The sequence below is a fragment of the Anabas testudineus genome, chromosome 2, assembly GCF_900324465.2.
Source record: "Anabas testudineus chromosome 2, fAnaTes1.2, whole genome shotgun sequence".
Taxonomy (NCBI): Eukaryota; Metazoa; Chordata; class Actinopteri; order Anabantiformes; family Anabantidae; genus Anabas; species Anabas testudineus.
In genome coordinates, this window is record NC_046611.1 from 30,398,378 (window position 1) to 30,416,014 (window position 17,637).

At 40.6% G+C, this 17,637-nt stretch overlaps 1 protein-coding gene across 1 annotated transcript in view; it reads left to right on the plus strand.

Moving 5' to 3' along the window:
- Positions 1-5,102: 5,102 nt before the first annotated feature.
- Positions 5,103-17,637, plus strand: part of si:dkey-225n22.4 (collagen alpha-1(XXI) chain) — a 52,365-nt gene continuing 39,830 nt past the window's right edge. Inside the window, exons 1-12 of the mRNA XM_026361108.1 lie at positions 5,103-5,134; positions 10,934-11,043; positions 11,538-11,674; positions 11,989-12,108; positions 13,127-13,243; positions 13,333-13,519; positions 14,205-14,370; positions 14,462-14,684; positions 15,777-15,950; positions 16,551-16,628; positions 16,745-16,756; positions 17,007-17,096. Coding sequence (XP_026216893.1) covers positions 10,962-11,043; positions 11,538-11,674; positions 11,989-12,108; positions 13,127-13,243; positions 13,333-13,519; positions 14,205-14,370; positions 14,462-14,684; positions 15,777-15,950; positions 16,551-16,628; positions 16,745-16,756; positions 17,007-17,096 — 1,386 coding nt within the window. The 5' untranslated portion in view covers positions 5,103-5,134; positions 10,934-10,961. The remainder of the gene's footprint in view (positions 5,135-10,933; positions 11,044-11,537; positions 11,675-11,988; positions 12,109-13,126; positions 13,244-13,332; positions 13,520-14,204; positions 14,371-14,461; positions 14,685-15,776; positions 15,951-16,550; positions 16,629-16,744; positions 16,757-17,006; positions 17,097-17,637) is intronic.

The window sequence follows — 17,637 nt, forward strand, 5'->3', positions numbered from 1 at the left end:
CCTCATTTCCGACACAGTGTCAGATCAGCGCTATGCTGCCATCGTGTGGCTGTTGGTGGACTTGCTGTCAGCTAGAGAAGGCTACATTAATTAGACTACATGGAGGTTTTTTTTATTTTATTTTTGTTCTAATCTCTTAATACCATCCTCACAATTCGCTTCTCTGCTCTGTAAACAGCTTTTTATATATATTTAAATATTTTAGCTACTGTATGTTAATAGCCTATTAGTGACTATGTATACAGCGTGCAGCAGAGTTACCTCCACCCTGACATCAGACAGTCTGAATCCATGTTATGTTGCTAACAACATTACTGCCATAAACTACTACATATCTAACCCTCTGTTTATTTGTTCTTTATTTTAAGTATAATCAGCTGCTGCCCAAACCGTGTGCAGCTCTTTCATCTCCTCCCTGCCTTCTCTTTGATTTGGGAGTTTAAGGACAGACGATGTCCTGCTGTATCATTAAGCCCACTGTGGAAAATGTTCAATATTAAATTAAATCTAAGTTGACTCTTAGATTAGAAACTTTTTGTTTTTTAAAGCAAATGTCTCTACTTGTTTTATACAACTCTGTATCACAGTTAAATGCCACTCTCTATACATCATCCTATCTGGAGGTTGGTCCCTATCATTTATAAACAGAATTTTCTCAATTAAGTATTACAGATACATTTTTATTTTATCAGTGTTGCCATTGCTTTTCACTTCCACTAACTGTCAGACGGATAGATTTAACCAGGGTCACTTTTCATAACAAATGAATGACTGTATTATGTCTACTTTAAGAAGAATTGAAAATTGTCCTTCATCACTATGTCACAGTTAGTTTGGTCAAACAGAACACTAATTTGTAGCTTCATTAGCTGTAGTATTACTGTGTAAGAGCCACTGTTTCACTGGATTGCGCTTTTATATTAAGCTCTTGTGCTGTTAATACAAGCATAGCTGTGTTGTTATGCGCCTTAATACGCAGCAGTACAACATTTCTCTAATTGTATTTCAACCTCAACCTGCAGAGAGTTCCTCTTGGGTGGAAAAAGTCTTGTGTAGTTCCTGTGAATAAGACGTCACGTCCCAGAGTCCTCAATGACTACAGACCAGTGGCTCTGACATCACATATTATGAAGGCTTTTGAGAGGCTGAGTCCCTCCGACCTCTGGTCAAACTCTCAGTTGACCCCCTCCAGTTTGCCTATTAACCCCAAGTTGGAGTGGATGATGCTATCATACATCTGCTCCATCGCACCTACACCTACCTGGACAAGCCTGGGGGCTTAGTGAGGATCATGTTTTTTGATTTCTCCAGTGCATTCAACACCATCCGGCCTGCACTGCTGGGAGAGAAATAAAAAAACATGCAGGTCAACACTTCCCTGATTTCCTGGGTCATGGACTACCTCAACAACCGGCCACAGTACGTCCGCCTGCAGAACTGTGTGTCTGACACTGTGGTCTCTAGCACAGGTGCTCCACAGGGGACAGTTCTGTCTCCAATCCTCTTCACCCTGTACACCTCAGACTTCAGGTACAACTCAGAGTCCTGTCATCTTCAGAAGTTCTCTGATGACTCTGCAGTAGTAGGATGTATTCAGGGTGGAGACATCTCAGAGGTGTGGTGAATGAAACCATCTTCAACTCAACATTAGTAAAACAAAGGAGGCTGTTGATGGACTTTAGGAAAATCTATGGTCTTGATCAACATCAAGTGCTCCACAGAGAACCACAGGAGGTCCTTTCTACCTGTGGCCATCAATCTTTACAATTCCTCCCCCCTCTGTAAGGGGAGGGGGAACTGACAATTTTTTGTCTGTTGTCGTCCCATAATTATTGATCTATTTTCATCCAGCTCACACATTCTGTGTATATACTGGCTTTTCTGTATCAATGTGTATTGATGTTATTGTGTATTTTTGTTGATGTGGCTCTTCTCTGGCTGTGGTTCCTTTTCTTTCTGTCTGAGTTGAGAGCGACTGTAACGAGACCAAACAGTTTCTGAGATTAAAAAAGTCTTTTGAATCTTGAATAGAATATGGGGATACAGAGATTTAGTTCCTCAAAACTGTAATTAAGTAAGTAACTAATTACTTTTCACACCAATAGAATATGTGGCCTTTGAGGAAGATGATGGACACGTCATTCTCAAATTCTAGTGAACTGAAGATCATCTTATTGTATAAAGAGGGCGCCATCTGCAAATAGTTTTGCAACTGCAACTGCACTCTTCCTGTCTTTTTGGAGTCACTGTCAAAAAACAGTTTGAAAATTATTTTATTGGATTGTGTATTACTTTGTTGCCTTTTAAATGACATAGCTAACATGTGTCAAACCTGTCAACTGAGTTTTATCAAGGGTGGGAACTGAGCTGTACTTTAAAACCAGATACAACAAAAGTAGAAACATTATATCCTGTTTCACTGTACATGCACTGAAATTAATGAAATGTCAGCTATTGTGTGACCATCTCCAGCTTATCCTAAAACTAAAGGTGTTCCAACCTGTACCATCAATTGCACAAGCTGTCTTTTTAAACACTGGCCTATCCACAGGTTTCTATGTGGGCAGCGCTGCCACCTAGAGATAAAAAGTGACCATTACAAATGAACAGAACCCAGCAGCTTTACTAACCTCTTCACCTGCCACTACTGCTGAACAAACACTGTGTTAAATATATACGCTGCAGCCAGTGTCAAACAGAAGAAAATACAATATCAGCTCCTCTGCATGGCGAGTTTAAAACTAAAGTTCCTTTTTGTGCTGTCGTTATCTCCACAGCTCTGCACTATGTTGTGGTGTTTATCAGAGGAGAAAATGTTGTGTTGGTTCTACACCACATTCCTCCAAACTCTGTCTCGTCTTTTTGTTAAGTGCTGTCCTGTATTCTTAAGCAACGTTTCAGACACACCCCTTGGCCTCCAGTGGCATTCCTAACACAGTATGAAAAGAGTATGAAAATAGCCAATGTCAGCCTGCCTGCACACTGCTGTGGTGTCTTTAAGATGTAGACAACATGCGTCCTGCCCTGTTGTACATTCAGGAGACCAGCAAGTGAAGATTATCCGAATCCGAATCAAAAACAGAAACAGTTTATTGCCAGGTACAGTGAAGGACACTGTACAGCACTAGGAATATGTCATGATGTCAGGAGCAGACACGGGTTAGGGTTAGGGTTAGGGAGACCAGTAGGTTGGAGTAGGGGGGTAACCTGGGGGGAATTGGGGCACTGTTTAGCAGGCTGACAGCAGCAGGGAAGAAACTGCGCCTTTGGCATGAGGTCCTGGTCCTGATGGAGCAGAGCCTCCTGCCAGAGGGGAGGGACTGGAAGTGGAACGACTTGGCAGAGGTCACCAGAGTGTCACAGAAAATGATGGGTGGGAGGGGGGCTGGGTCCTTTCTGAAATTCACTATCATCTCTGCTGTCTTGAGTGCATTAAGCTCCAGGTTGTTTATGCTGCACCATAACAGCAGACCGTCCATCTCACTTCTGTAAGCTGACTCATCTCCATCAGAGAAGAGGCTGATGAGCGTGGTGTCAGCTGCAGGAGTTCAGCAGTTTGACAGACGGGTGTCCAGTTGTGCAGAGGTCGGTGTACAGGCAGAATAACAGAGGAGAGTGGACGCAGCTTTAAGGGAATCCAGTGCTGATGGTCCGGGTCTCTGAGACATGCTTCCTCAGCCTCACGAACTGCCGCCTGTCTGTCAGGAAGTCCATGATTCGCCTGCAGTGAGTCTGTCACGTTCTGCTGGGACAATAGTGTTGAAGGCAGAGCTGAAGTCCACAAACAGTATCCTGACATAGGATCCTGGGGAGTCCAGATGCTGGAGGATGAAGTGGAGGGCCATGTGTACAGCATCGTCTACAGATCTGCTGGGTCTGTAGGTGAATGTAGGACATCCAGAAGAGCGTCTCTAATGTCCTTGGGGTGGGACGAGGCGCTCAAAATATCTCATGACCACAGAAGTCAGGGCAACGGGTCTGTAATTATTAAGACCTGTGATCCTCGCCTTTTTAGAAACTGGAATAATGGCTAAAGTTTTAAAACAGGCTGGCCCCCGGCTTTGCAGGGGTTCAGTCATTTAAATAGTCTATTCACACCTCCCTGTTTGACAGGCAGAGGTGTGAGGGACTGGGGAGGCGACACTGAGGGGTGAGGGTGTGCCGGTGATCCAGGTGTAGCATTTGAAGAGGGGCGGCTGCCAATCAATGGCTGTTCAAATGTCACGCATCATGTCATCATCTCCCTCTGTCTCAGCCTCATGTGGGTTGTTTTCAACATATTTATTATCTTTTTATCTTATTATCTAGTTCTGCAGTCTCTTATTCACTGCAGTGTCATCAGACGAATTCCTAAAGGGCTGAGTGGAGCGTGGTGGAGCAGGAAGAGGCAGGGCTTGCCCCGAGCACAGTTGATTGAGTCTCATGTTAGTGCTAGGTGATTCCCAAAGATTGCATATTGTCGCTTTAACTAAATCGTGACTTTATTACAGTGATTCAGTACGTGGTACAGGTTTCATCTCTTGCCACAGAGTTTTGTTAACCTGTAATTGAAGTAAACTCCTGCACAGCTGCTGCAGACACATGTTCACCACAGCGCCGCCCACGTTTATGCTTTGACTGAATCTGGTTTCAGCTCTTCACACATGAGCCCTTAATTCCAGTGGAGGAGCTGAAGTTCAAGTTGACAGCCTATAAGTCGCAAGCCTTGTAATCCTACTTAGCCTGTTTCTGTCCTCGTATAAACCATAAAATGACCGAAAAATCCTCCGAAACATCAACTCATGTTTTTCAGCTCATGTTGAGTGATGAATGAGCGGCAGATGAAAACTGAGAGCTGCATGCACGTTTAAGCACACACTATCAACACAACACTATTGCCCTTTCACACTGTGGTCAGTCCACACATCCGATGTGTGTGTGTGTGTAAATCACAGCTGGATCTGCATTAGTCTCTGTAGTGTCAAATTCTGTGGTGAAGCTGGCCACAGCTTCTAAAGGCTGCCCTGACACTCCCACCACTCCCTGTACCAACCAGTGGGAGGACAGTCACTACCAAGTCAGGGCTTCACCCTCTTTATTTTCTCTCTGAGCTGAGTGGCGTTCATTACTGGCTTGTTGCAGCTGACAGAGAAAGGTAAGCCGTCTTAGCTGCATGCGCTGACATGTGGAGGGATTTCAGGGACAGTTAAGGCTGCTTAAATAGTCAGAGTGTTCGGTGTGTTGGCTCTGGATGAGATTATAGGATGTGATGTGCACCTTGTTATATACTAATCAATATCACAGTGGTGTTACAGCAGCTCAATGGAAAGTGTTAGAAACTAGTTCATCTAGACATTGTAAGTGAACTCTCAAGTGATCTGGTGGTTTCTTAGTCTCATAGTTGTTATTTCATTTAGTTTTAACATAAGCCATGACTGTATAGACAGTACGATGTCTATGCATCAGTGTTTTTTACTAGTCTTTTTCAAACTCCATGTTACCAAGTGGGTTTGGTTGCGCCACAAGTGACCAGCCATCAGGACAATGAGAAGACAAGCTAAATATACAGTATAACTGCATACATCAACCTCTGTGATTATGGGTCAGCGAGGTGCTCTGCTTTAGTGCAAGGCGCCAGTCTCTCTCCGTTGCTCTGTTTCTTGGCATTTCGAGGCTGTGCTGTGTAGCTGAGTCTGTAGCCTGAGATGACTTTGTCTTCCATCCGAAATGATTGCACTTGCAGAGACTGAATAAGCGGTAAATGATGGAGAATGTTATCTGTCCTCAGTAGGCTGAACATGACAGCGCCAGTATTTTGTCACTGTATTTATTTGTGACTTTAGGTATTCATGTACAGCGTGTAGGTTTTACTGATACTCAGGAGCAATATAACACATTTGCTCACTTTTTTCTTGGTCTGGTATGACCAACGGTAATAACTACTAATATTAGCTAATGAATGCAAACTTCAGGTACATATTGCTGTATTAAATTACTGATACACAACAACCTTTACCTTTATCCATTAATTGTCATCAGAAGTTGCATAAGTATCAAAGAAATAACCCTCTGCTGTAAAGGTAAATAATAGTCAGTAGTAGTTAATTTTCCTGTTAAGGTCGCTTTACAACCAAATCCCTGAGTAATACAGTTTAGAATATTGTATGTTCACACTCTTTTTGCATGTTTGACAAGTACGAACTGCAAATCAAGTACTCAAACGGTCAATTTTTTATCTGAATGTAGTTGACATCTATAAAAAAATACAGTAGATTGACAAAAGAACATGCTAATTTATCGTGTTTGCATCCACTAATGTTACATGAATATTATGGGTTGTTAGTACTGAGCCTTAATTCTGCAGTTAGGAGCCATTAAACCATTGCAGAAGAAAGCTGCACAGCAAGATGACATAACTGAAAGAGGGACAGTCAAATCTCAAATGATGCAAAACTACGCTGAAATTCAAACAAATGTTACCTTCATCTATAGAGATGAATGAAGTTAGGTGACTTGCTTCATGTATATCATCACTAAGTCCTGTTTTACTGCACTTTGTTTTTGTAAATACTCCAAATTTTCCACCTCAACCATGCGTAAAACTGCTTTGGTGATATTTTGACTTTTTAAAACGTCTCTGTCATTTTGATTCAGTTTTGTTTATACACATCAAAACGTGGGGAAAGAAAATATTGTCAACTGCTTTTCACAACCAGATACTGTATTACATATCTGTCCATGCATTATGTTAGTACTCCTAAAACAATGGCATCTTAAAATTACACAACAGAATAAAAAAATCCACAGGCACAAAGTATGTTTTAAAACTATATTAGCATTCCATTTTAATAAACTCAAGGCTTTGTGAATCATTCTGCACTTTCAACTTCATAAATAATGTCACACTGTAATGAATGGAAAGCAAGTAGTCAAACCACATTCTACATCTAAACACTGGCAGATCGGAGGCTACATCTACCATCATCATCTCAGTCATCAGTCAGAAATGCAGCATGTTAGGAATAAACTGTAATAGCAGTACTGGGCTTGTTGTCTGCAGTCATCTTTGTTTCGTAAGTCAAGTAGAGGCGCTGAGCAATCGCAGCAACATCTGCGCACAAGGAATTCTCTGTGATGCTGCAGCCAGTGAAGGTGGTTGATGTGGTTGGTGCACTGTGACTCTGGTTTGCCAAATGTAGAGGGAGGTTTGGAGGAATTCAGGTTTAGTACCCACCTATCTACGCTGTGTCTGTAATGACTAAAGTGCTTTAAAATGAAAGAGTGAAGCATTGAGGCAAAGACATATAGAGGGTTCAGAGGAAGGGAGAAAAAAGTGTTACGCAGATTTGCGAGAATCCTACTTTTAGAAACAGTCAGACACATGAAAATTAAACACCTGTTTGCACTGGTTTGGACCACATAAAAATGTAGGAGGGTGTGCAGTCTTTTGACAAAACAGGTATCACTAAACACAGCAGTATGAATAGTAAACTGTGTGTGGAGCCGTTATCCAAGAAGTCTTCCAACCAAGAGAATTGAATATATAACTTTCTTGCAAATTAAGACAGAGGAGGAACATTTCCTGATCAGTCACAGGATAGGGTTAGGGAACAATCAAAGTGATGGTAAAAGAGACCAACGCTGACTGTTGGTTAAGAAACAGGAAATTAACACCAGCCTGTCAATCATTTTCTTATGGCCTCGCACACACATTATAAAAACGGAAATAGTAATAGTTGGAATAACTGAAAACAAAGTCTGTAAATTTCTGTCTGTATGTGTGTACATTGAGAGGACAGGTTTGACTTTTATTTAGAGACAGTGTGGACTTTCTGTGTGTTTGCCACTTTCTCAATCACATTCAGTGGCTGTCTGAAGGTTAAGACTTAGTTTAGAATTATCTTATGGTTAGGATTAGACACCGTGTTCTCACAAAAAGTGCCTCCAATGTAATAATAGAAGAGCTGACTTGATTTTTAGTGACATGCTACCAAAAATGACTCTACTCTTTTTTATACTGTAGCCTTTGTTTTGTCATAGCAGGTGAAGCACGGGTGTTGCAACGAAAAATAACAATGAGCTTCTTCCTTTACCACGCAAGTAGATTCTGCTTAGACAGTAATGAGGTTTTGGCATAAAATATGGTGTTAAATGTAGCACTGAAGGAAGGCAGGTGGGCAGTTTCATTTTCCTCCTACTTCTAAATCTGCATATGTACTGAAATGTCTACTGAAAGACAGGTCAGGAGTAGGGTTGATTTTTTTTAACAATTAATATTCAACTGGTAAATTAGACACCTTGTTAGTTACAGTTGTTGTCATATATATGTTGTCATAAATTTTGATGGATTCTTGCTTGGTTGCACACAGTCAGGATGGAATTACAGTATATGAGATTACCAACTTTCACAAACCAATAACAGCAATAAAGATGTAGATCTCCCACCCAAATGGTAACAGTAAGGGTAAAAGCCCAGGGTCTACACTGAGAAAGACAGGGAAACAAGGAGAAAACAGAATAAGGAAGAGTCTGGAAATGTACATTAACAGCTCTTTTAGCCAACATAGAAGGATGCAATCCATGCAGACAGGTCTCAGAGTCGTATTTGCAGCTAAGAACTTTACCTAATGGTGAGAGTATCAGTGTGAGGTTGGTTTCGGATACATTTCAAGAGAAAGCTGAATGTCAGTCAGTTCAAATACATGACCAATAAGCTGCTGGACTTCAATAACTTAATTGAAATCGATTTAATAAATTAACCCAAATTAACTAAACAGTGATAAATACAGTTTCTAATGTGAAATTACAGGAGCTGTTTGCCCACTTTAAAGTAATGTAAACTTTCCCCACATGAAAACCAGTAGAGACCACTATTTATAACACATATGGGTCTTGTGTAGTGCACACCATCTACATTTAGCCGTTCGCTGGGTCTCTACAGTGTACCCATTTCAAGCCTGTGGCCCACTTATAACCCACACTGAATCCATATGCGGTGCACATGTACACGTTGACTGAGAAGACTGGACTGGAGATGACGCGCTCCCCTGATCTGCCAGTTGATGTCAGCTCAACAATGACTTGTTAGAGAAACTTTTTATTCATTTTGACTGTAAATCATGTTAAGTTTATTGAAAGAAGAAACAAAATTTTCTCCTCTCTCTTGAAAATGCAAATGAATCAAACTTTTTAAATAGCTGGTTTAAGGCCTCTTTTTGAGTTTTGTAAAATGTAAAACTAATTGAATTAATTATTATATTTTAACTAATTTAAATTAATTGAACTTGAACAAGTTGAGTTAACTGAAGATATAATGTTTACTCAACTCAACTCAGAAGTTTGTTCATTCAACTCATAACTCCCAGTTGGAAAAAGTCAGAACAACTCGTATTTGTAAGTTGTAAAGGGGCCTGGAAATCAAAACTAGACATTCTGAGCCAAATAAACTTGAAATTAGTAAATCATATATATTCACATTAAGTTAAGTTCAGCTTAACTAATTCCACAAAATTCCTGTGTAATGTTTTCAAATGTATAATTTTTAGATTTTGCGCTTTGAAGCGTTGCTCAACAGAAGAAAGTTTTATTTATGTAGTTTCATTTAAGATCAATACAGCAGAAACTGATATAATGATGCTTTCCATTAGTGTTCTAACCCATCAAACCCATCAAATGACTATTTGAGTAAAATTAATAATATGATAATATGGTATTTTAGCATTTTACAGGCTCTTAAAACATTGAAAACATTAAACCCAATGTCTTAAGTAACATATATTGTTTGTTAGCGTATTGTTTTCAAATATTTTATTGTAGTATTTGCTTATTGTAATGTTTATTTTATACTGTTAACCAGTAGTTTTAGGGTGAACAAAATGTCACAAGTGGAAGTACATTGTTATAAGATTCCATAATAACTAGTCAAACATAGAGCTAGTGTTACGGAGCTGGGAGGAGACTGTGTGTAAAAGAAAGGTTGTGGTATCTGTGCTCTTTTCAGTTAACTGATCCTCCCTTGTCTTTAAAGCTTCTGCCAGCATGCTGTAGCCCTCTCTGCCATGTTTTCTCATCCCAACATAGTGCTCACGTTGTTATTTTCTCTGGCCCAGCTTTGTGGTTGGTGGAACCATGTTTGCGCTGAAAAACGAACACGGGGAGAGCTTCACAGAAAGCACACTGGACCATATGTTACATGGCACAACATGAAAACTCACAGGGGCATTTTTACAGGCAAGATGACGGCAGACTAATAGCAGAGAGCAACAAAGAGATATGGTGATTTCACAACACAGACTAATCTCATTGTCAAGCCATTTATCATACTCTATGTGCCAACTCAATATTACAACAGGCTACTCATTTCACTTTCTATGGACTGTTGGAAAGAGAAACACATTCATGTTAGTATTGTATATACTGTGAGTGTGTGTATGTGCTATATTTGTAATACAATTAGTCATTTCTTTTGCATAAAAATGTAACACTTGCCTTTAATTTAACACAAACATAATAATTTAACACAAACACACACTCACACACAGAGACAAGAAGGAAAAGTGAACAGTAAAAGGGAGGTATTAGATTATTGTAAATCCTATGTGAGCACACAAATCTTTAATTTATTCAAACTGAAACTGAAAAAACTAACTTAACACCACGAGGCAACTGAAAAAAGCACAGTGTATACAAGCAGGTGAAAGGTCAACTTAATACTGGTAATGGAGAAAACTAAGCCTACTGAAAGAGTGAGTCAATATTTTGTCACTGTTGATAATGGTGACATCTGCTGGCCACATCCTTGACTGGCCATGATGCTGCTTCACAAGTTCTCAGCAGCTTCTGAAAATAGTAAATGAACTCTGTAAAAGCAGCACGCCAAGCTTGTGAGACGAATCAGGATTTTCCCTGAATTACAACTTGGAATAATCTTTATTATGAACTGTGGTTTAACCAGGTTGGACAGCTCTCCTGCAGAGCCAGCCATGTTGCTTTGGTCAGTATGGACTGCAGTGATGCTACTGACCCAGCTGGAGGCTGCAGAGGAAGACGATGACGTCCGTGCAGGTAGGGATGACGCGGCCATAGCCCAAGTCAACTCACAAAGGAAAAACAATATGCCCACAACCACCGGCCCATTCTAGGCACTTAAATGAATTTTAAAATACAAGGCCTTTATTAAGTGTGGGCCCTGTGTACCTTCCCCAGGGAGATTTTTCACACAGTGAACTCAACCCAGTAAGAAGTGGGTTGTTAGTTAGTAGAATATAAAACATTCCCAATCCTCCCATAGTCCTGAAAACAAGTTTGCATTGTCCAAATCAGCTTGAACTAATGAAAACACAAGCAGAGGACTACATACGAGCATGGCCCCTTGTTTGCAACCTCAGAAAGAAAGAAATGAAATATTTGCACTCACTAAATTACAGCAGCATTAAACACCTCAGTATCAAAATTAACAAGACATTTACATTTGTATCATTTTTAATTTTTAAGATATTTTTCTTTGATCACTGTGTAAGTCTAACTATATGTGTGTGTGTGCATCCATATGTACATAGGTTGCAGCACAGCTGTAAATGACTTGGTATATATTGTTGATGGCTCATGGAGTGTTGGCTTCTCTGACTTTGACACGGCCAAGCAGTGGCTTATCAACATCACCAGCCAGTTTGACATCAGTTCCCACTACACACAGGTACTGTACAGTACACACTGCTGATGAACATCAGTGCACACACAATACTGGTGCTTTTTTTCTATTAGCATTTTCCAACTGGAGTTCACCTGGGATTTCTTTTTTCTTTTTAGTTGACATTTAGCTGCAATTTTCCTTTAACCCTGAACACTGTGTTCCTTTTGCTTCACAGCAGATTTTGCAGAATTACAATCAAATCTTTTTACTACAGTCATGGCCATTCTCTTTATAATCATCTAAGCATATATGCCTGTTACAACGTTTGTATCAATTCCCAGCTTCAGTAAATAATGACCCATTTCATTCTGCTGTAGGTGGCTGTGATCCAGTACAGTGACACACCTCGTCTGGAGATTCCGCTGGGAAAACACCAGGGTGGAGCAGAGCTAATCGAGGCCATACGGAGCATCACCTATCTGGGGGGAAATACACAGGCAGGACAGCATGCACTTACAACTCTGTCAGTCCTACTTTGCATGCAGTTATTATGTAAATTTATTGTATAAATTCAATTATTCAAGTAAGTAAGTAAGTAGATAGATAGATAGAAACAACAAAACATAAACAAAATTGCAAAGATGAATGTGCAATACCAAGAAAACAATGTTCTCCACTGCCTCAATATAGTCATTGCACAGGGTGATAACTGTTGGCAGGAATGACTTCCTGTATCTTTCCTTATCACAGCAGAGCTGGAGGAGTCTCTGACTAAAGCTGCTCCGCTGTTTGAGCAGCAAATTGTTGTAGACACACAGTTGCTATACAGTCTCTACTCTCTGTGCAACATATATTATTTTGTGCAAAACAAATATAAAATAGATGCATTAAGCTCGGCGGTGCTCGTGGGGAGGCTTCATGACCTGGATACTGCACTAGTGATCAAGGCAGCTGCATCCAGAAGGGTGGTTATAGAATAAAAAACAAACTTTACTCTTAAAACGTTTTATAAAGTATCCCATAAACAGCTTCCCTACTTTACTCCCCTGTGAAAAACCAGGAACTAATAAATGCAGCACTCTGAGGCTTGTTTTGGACAGGCAAACTGCACTTAGGCAGAGACTGACATTTACTTACCACAGGTGCATCTGTAGCAACATGACCACACAGCAACACCACAAGCAGAGGACTGGTCAGTAAACATACAGCCAAGTACAAGTTTGGTTCATTTGCTCTTGGAAAACCATAAAAAGGCATCTTCTTTGAATTCTGCAATTTGGGTAAACACTGCGTATGCTGTCTCCCACTGCTGTCTTAAGCTGCTGAAGTTGTCATTTTTTCCGAGAAGATTAAAAAAAAAGGGCTTTTTATGTGTTCATATAATTTAATTTGCACCTTGTGATGCAGCTGTCAAGTTCACACACACACACACACACACACACACAATGCCTCAATGCATGGTGTCATTTTGCATTCACTGACCTCCGGTCGTCACTGTTTTCTGACGCTTTGCAGACGGGAAGGGCCATCAAGTTTGCTGTAGACCACGTTTTCTCCTCCTCCCAGCGGTCCAGTCAAGTCAAGAACCGCATTGCTGTGGTGGTCACTGATGGCAAGTCTCAGGATGATGTGGTAAATGTCACGTTGCTTTTATTCATCCCAAACTGGAAGTCTGCATGTTCTCTTCTAGACTCAGTTTCACCGGTCTATGTTTCTTTTAGGTGGATGCCAGCATGGAGGCGCAAGCTCAGGGGATTACAGTGTTCGCAGTTGGAGTTGGCAATGAGATCACCACCTCAGAGCTCATATCCATAGCTAACAAACCGTCGTCCACCTATGTTCTGTATGCTGAAGATTACACCACCATTGACCGTATTCGAGACTCCATGGAGCAGAAGCTCTGTGAAGGTCAGAAGATAGCGTGTACCTGTCTGATCCGCGTGTCTTGACCACTAAACACGACCACTGGCTGTGACTGACAGTGAGACAGTGGCTGGCTGCTCTTAAAGCACAGAATGAGTTTCCTGTACTGGTTCCTGTAGTTTTACACATTTAAAGCCGTGTTACATTTAAAATCACAGCATCACTGAGCAAGATAGATACTTACATAATCACAGCGATGCTCATAGGTACAGTTGATCTACTCCAAAGTCATAGTCCATGTGCTAATCCTGAGTGGAATGACTCTTTCAACTGGCCACCAGGGAATGATAATAATGCTCTTCTTCAACAAATTAGTCTTCACTATAAACAAAAACTGAATAAGCTTAAAAGTCAGCATCAAATCATTTAGATCACCATGTAGCTTGTTAGCTAACACGAGTTCAATTGGAATTTCTCACTGAGAAGGCAACACACACAGAAAGGAAGGGAAATAAATAAATCTACCTTTACATTTAATCTGTTTTGTTCTCTAGGACTCACTGGGACATTTGAACTGAACCATTTTTGGTTGGGCATTTTGAAGGGCATCTTGTGTTGTGTTGCAAAAATACAAATCAATACATTCAATACCAAAGCTGAGCAAGAAATGAAATTACTCCCTGGTTCTTAATTAGCCATTATCTAAATAAATGTCCCTGTTTTTGTCTAGAGTCTGTTTGTCCAACGCGAATCCCAGTGGCATCCCGTGATGAGAAAGGCTTTGAGCTGATGGTGGGTATGAATATTCAGAAGAAGGCCAAGAAGATCCCTGGATCTCTGGTTTCTGAGACAGCCTACAGCCTCACTACCTCCACAGACATTACTGAGAATACCAGGTAGTATACCGCCTTAAAGAGTGCCATCAGGTTCTTAATCATCTTAAGTATGGGCCTTGTTTACTGTTGTGTTGCTCCATTCTTATACCAGGGACATCTTCCCCGAAGGCCTTCCTCCATCCTATGTGTTAGTAGCCACCCTGCGGCTGAAGGGGCCTTCCAGCAAGCTGATGTTTGACCTTTGGAGGGTGCTGTCAAAGGATAAAGAAATCCAGGCTGCAGTGACGCTAAGCGGGAAGGACAAAACCGTCACCTTCACTACCACCAGTATAACAGAAAGGGAACAAAGAGTCAGTTTTAAGTCTGGCTTTCAGGTTGGTGTGGGGATTGAGGTCCATATTCACATATGGGAATAATATCTACGTTGGCTACATGTCCTTTGGCTGAGCCTTGATTTCCAATGTTTTTCCAATATTCTCAAGTGCTTGATATATCTCTGTCATTAGGCCAACATACATTTTGTACAAGTTGAAGAAACATGCACCTTTGTCTTTGGACACAGCTGCACAGTAGTTTTTTCTGCAGTGCCACTGAAAAAACATCTTGTGTTGTGTAAGTGTCGCTGCCAATCTTGTGTTTACCGTGCTGCTGGTTGTCACTGTATGAACAAACCTGACTGGGATGACTTGCAGAGTGCCAGGCTAGCAGTAATTTAAACATCATCCCTTATTCAGTTCATAACAAAGCTGAACTGACGTAGATGTAATGCAATGGAAGCCAGGAGGATGCTCAAAGAAAATGTTTCCTGCTTTAACCCACAGTATTTGCCCTGTGGAAACTAGTCGGGGGATGTGTATTTCTTGGATGGCATGCCTCTGTTTCCATGGCAGCCCAACTTAATAATACATCTTGTTGAAAAACTCAGGTTGTTTTATTTTTCCAAAAAGCACCCACCACCCCCCTTTCTCACACACACCTACACCATGCGACAAGAGGGTTGTAATTATGTTCAATTTGTGTTTGCAAATGTTTGATTTGATTCGGTTTGATGTGGCACAAGGTAGAAGCCTGTGGTTTGTCATTTGGAAATGATGGTTATGGCACAGTCCCAGTGACACAATAACTGCTCTGTTTCTGTGTGAGTGCTTGAGCCTTTAAGAAAAAGGTTTGTGATGGAAAAAAGGAAGGCGTTGGTTGTAATACCTTGCTGGTTATATCTATTTGTGGAGCATTTGACAAAATTAGATGAAACACATGCGCACATTAAGACTGCCAACAGAAACAGAAAGCTGCAGGAAAGAGGGTTTGACAAGTTAATACATGTTTTCACATGCAGCTTTGCTTATGAATAGAAGCTTGAACAAAGATGTGTTTCAGTCGCATAAATTAACAAACTTGTGCAGCTACTATATAGTCAGTATATTTGAGAAAACAATCGTGAAATCTATGTTTGCGCCTTTTTTCAGACTCTGTATGATGGAAAATGGCATCAGCTCAAACTCCTGGTGAGGCCGCATCACGTTACCAGTTTCCTCGATGACCAGCTGATTCAGCAGGCAATACTGAAGCCGGCGGAGCCCATTTACATCAATGGGGAGACGCACGTGGCTAAGACAAGAGGATCAGATGTTACTGTTCCAGTGAGTACAAACAACAGTGCCACTCAAGTCAAAGTGCCCTGGGTTTATGTAGACATTAAGTGTGATGATAATTCCTCACTTGACAGAGTATTAGATCCTTTTAGAGAGGATTTCAGTAGATGTAAATGTGTAATTGAAATATAATGTTAAGATTTAAAGCTGGAGTCTGTGACTTACAGTAAGGTGACTTGTATGATGTTGTTGTCTTGCATCTGGCTGTGAATTAGGGGTTAGTGTTAGGTAGCGCTTGTAACCGGATGGTTACGCATAATGAAAAGGATAATTAGGGAAGAGATTTTATTACAGTGTAAACTACAATGGTGTCATTTTCTACTTACTAAAAAAAGACGAACCCACCTATTACAAAACCATTTTGTTACTGCCGATCATGACTCTGTGACTGTGCTTTTGTCATGTTACGTCTAAAAATACATATGTAGAGAGACTAACCATCAGTGATGGTATATCTAAATGTGGCAACATGAGCAAAATGTCAGAGCAGTGTGTTAACCATAAGTCTGATTTCTGCTATTTAAAAGCACTAATAAACTGAATTGTTCTGTTTTGTTTAACAAATGATATTTGTTACATTTGAAACAGGTTGACATTCAGAAGCTGCGTCTGTATTGTGATCCTCATCAGAGTGAGAGAGAAACAGCTTGTGAGATCTACTCTGTGGTACGAACTGAACAGTGATCACACTTTGTATTTCAATTTCAGTATACTCATGTGTACGAGGCTATAACAACAGTAATAACCTTTTTATTTTCTCCTCTCTCTCCCATGGTGTACAGGGCGATGAAAGGGTGAGTCTAGTTTCTATCTTGTTTCTCATGTTTTTAATTAGGTGTTTCCTAAAAGTATTTATCTACTGAGGAGACTGGCAAAATTAACATTATACCCAAACAGATGTGATTAGATGTAGTGGAAAACATCTATAGAGAGTTTGACCTTTGAGAGAAATCTCTTTATATAAAGCCTTTTAATTTTTCCACCTATTGAAATAGGCAGAGTGTGCTTTATACTGCAGACATCAAATTGTTTGTGTGTTCTCAGTGTCCTTTGAATCGAACAGCCACGCCGGAGGAAGAAGGCTGCAGCTGTGTAGTCGGACCACCGGGGCAGCGTGGCTCGCCTGGACGCATGGTAACATGCCCACGCCCCTCCCCTAAACACACACTCGCACACACTAATTAATCCTATAGGATTCAAAGCTAACGTGAAATATGCCTTGTCTGATGCCGACCTAGTGAGTTTGAGTCTGGGGCCTTTATGCATCACTTTTCTGTTGTGTGTGTGTGTAATCAATTATAGTATAACCTCAGCTGTGATACTATGATAATTCAACAGCTGTTTCCACACGTACAGTATTTCTGCTACTTGTTTTCTTTTTTTCTGCAGTAATCAATCTGTTCCAACAGGAGTCTGTTGGACACACTGTGTAATTATATTGGAGGTCATTACACACAGTGGTAGTTATTTACTCTGATACTTATCTGAGGGGGTATAGGCTGTAAGGAAAAAGGGAGGAGAGACCACAAGGCGCAAATTGAAAACTAGAAAACTGCTAATCTGTGTGTATTTGATGTGGCATTGATGCATTTGACCAAAAATACATGTCTAGATTTGACTTCTGTCCCCAAGTAATGGCCCTTACTGACGTTTAGATGTAGTGACTCACTTCTAA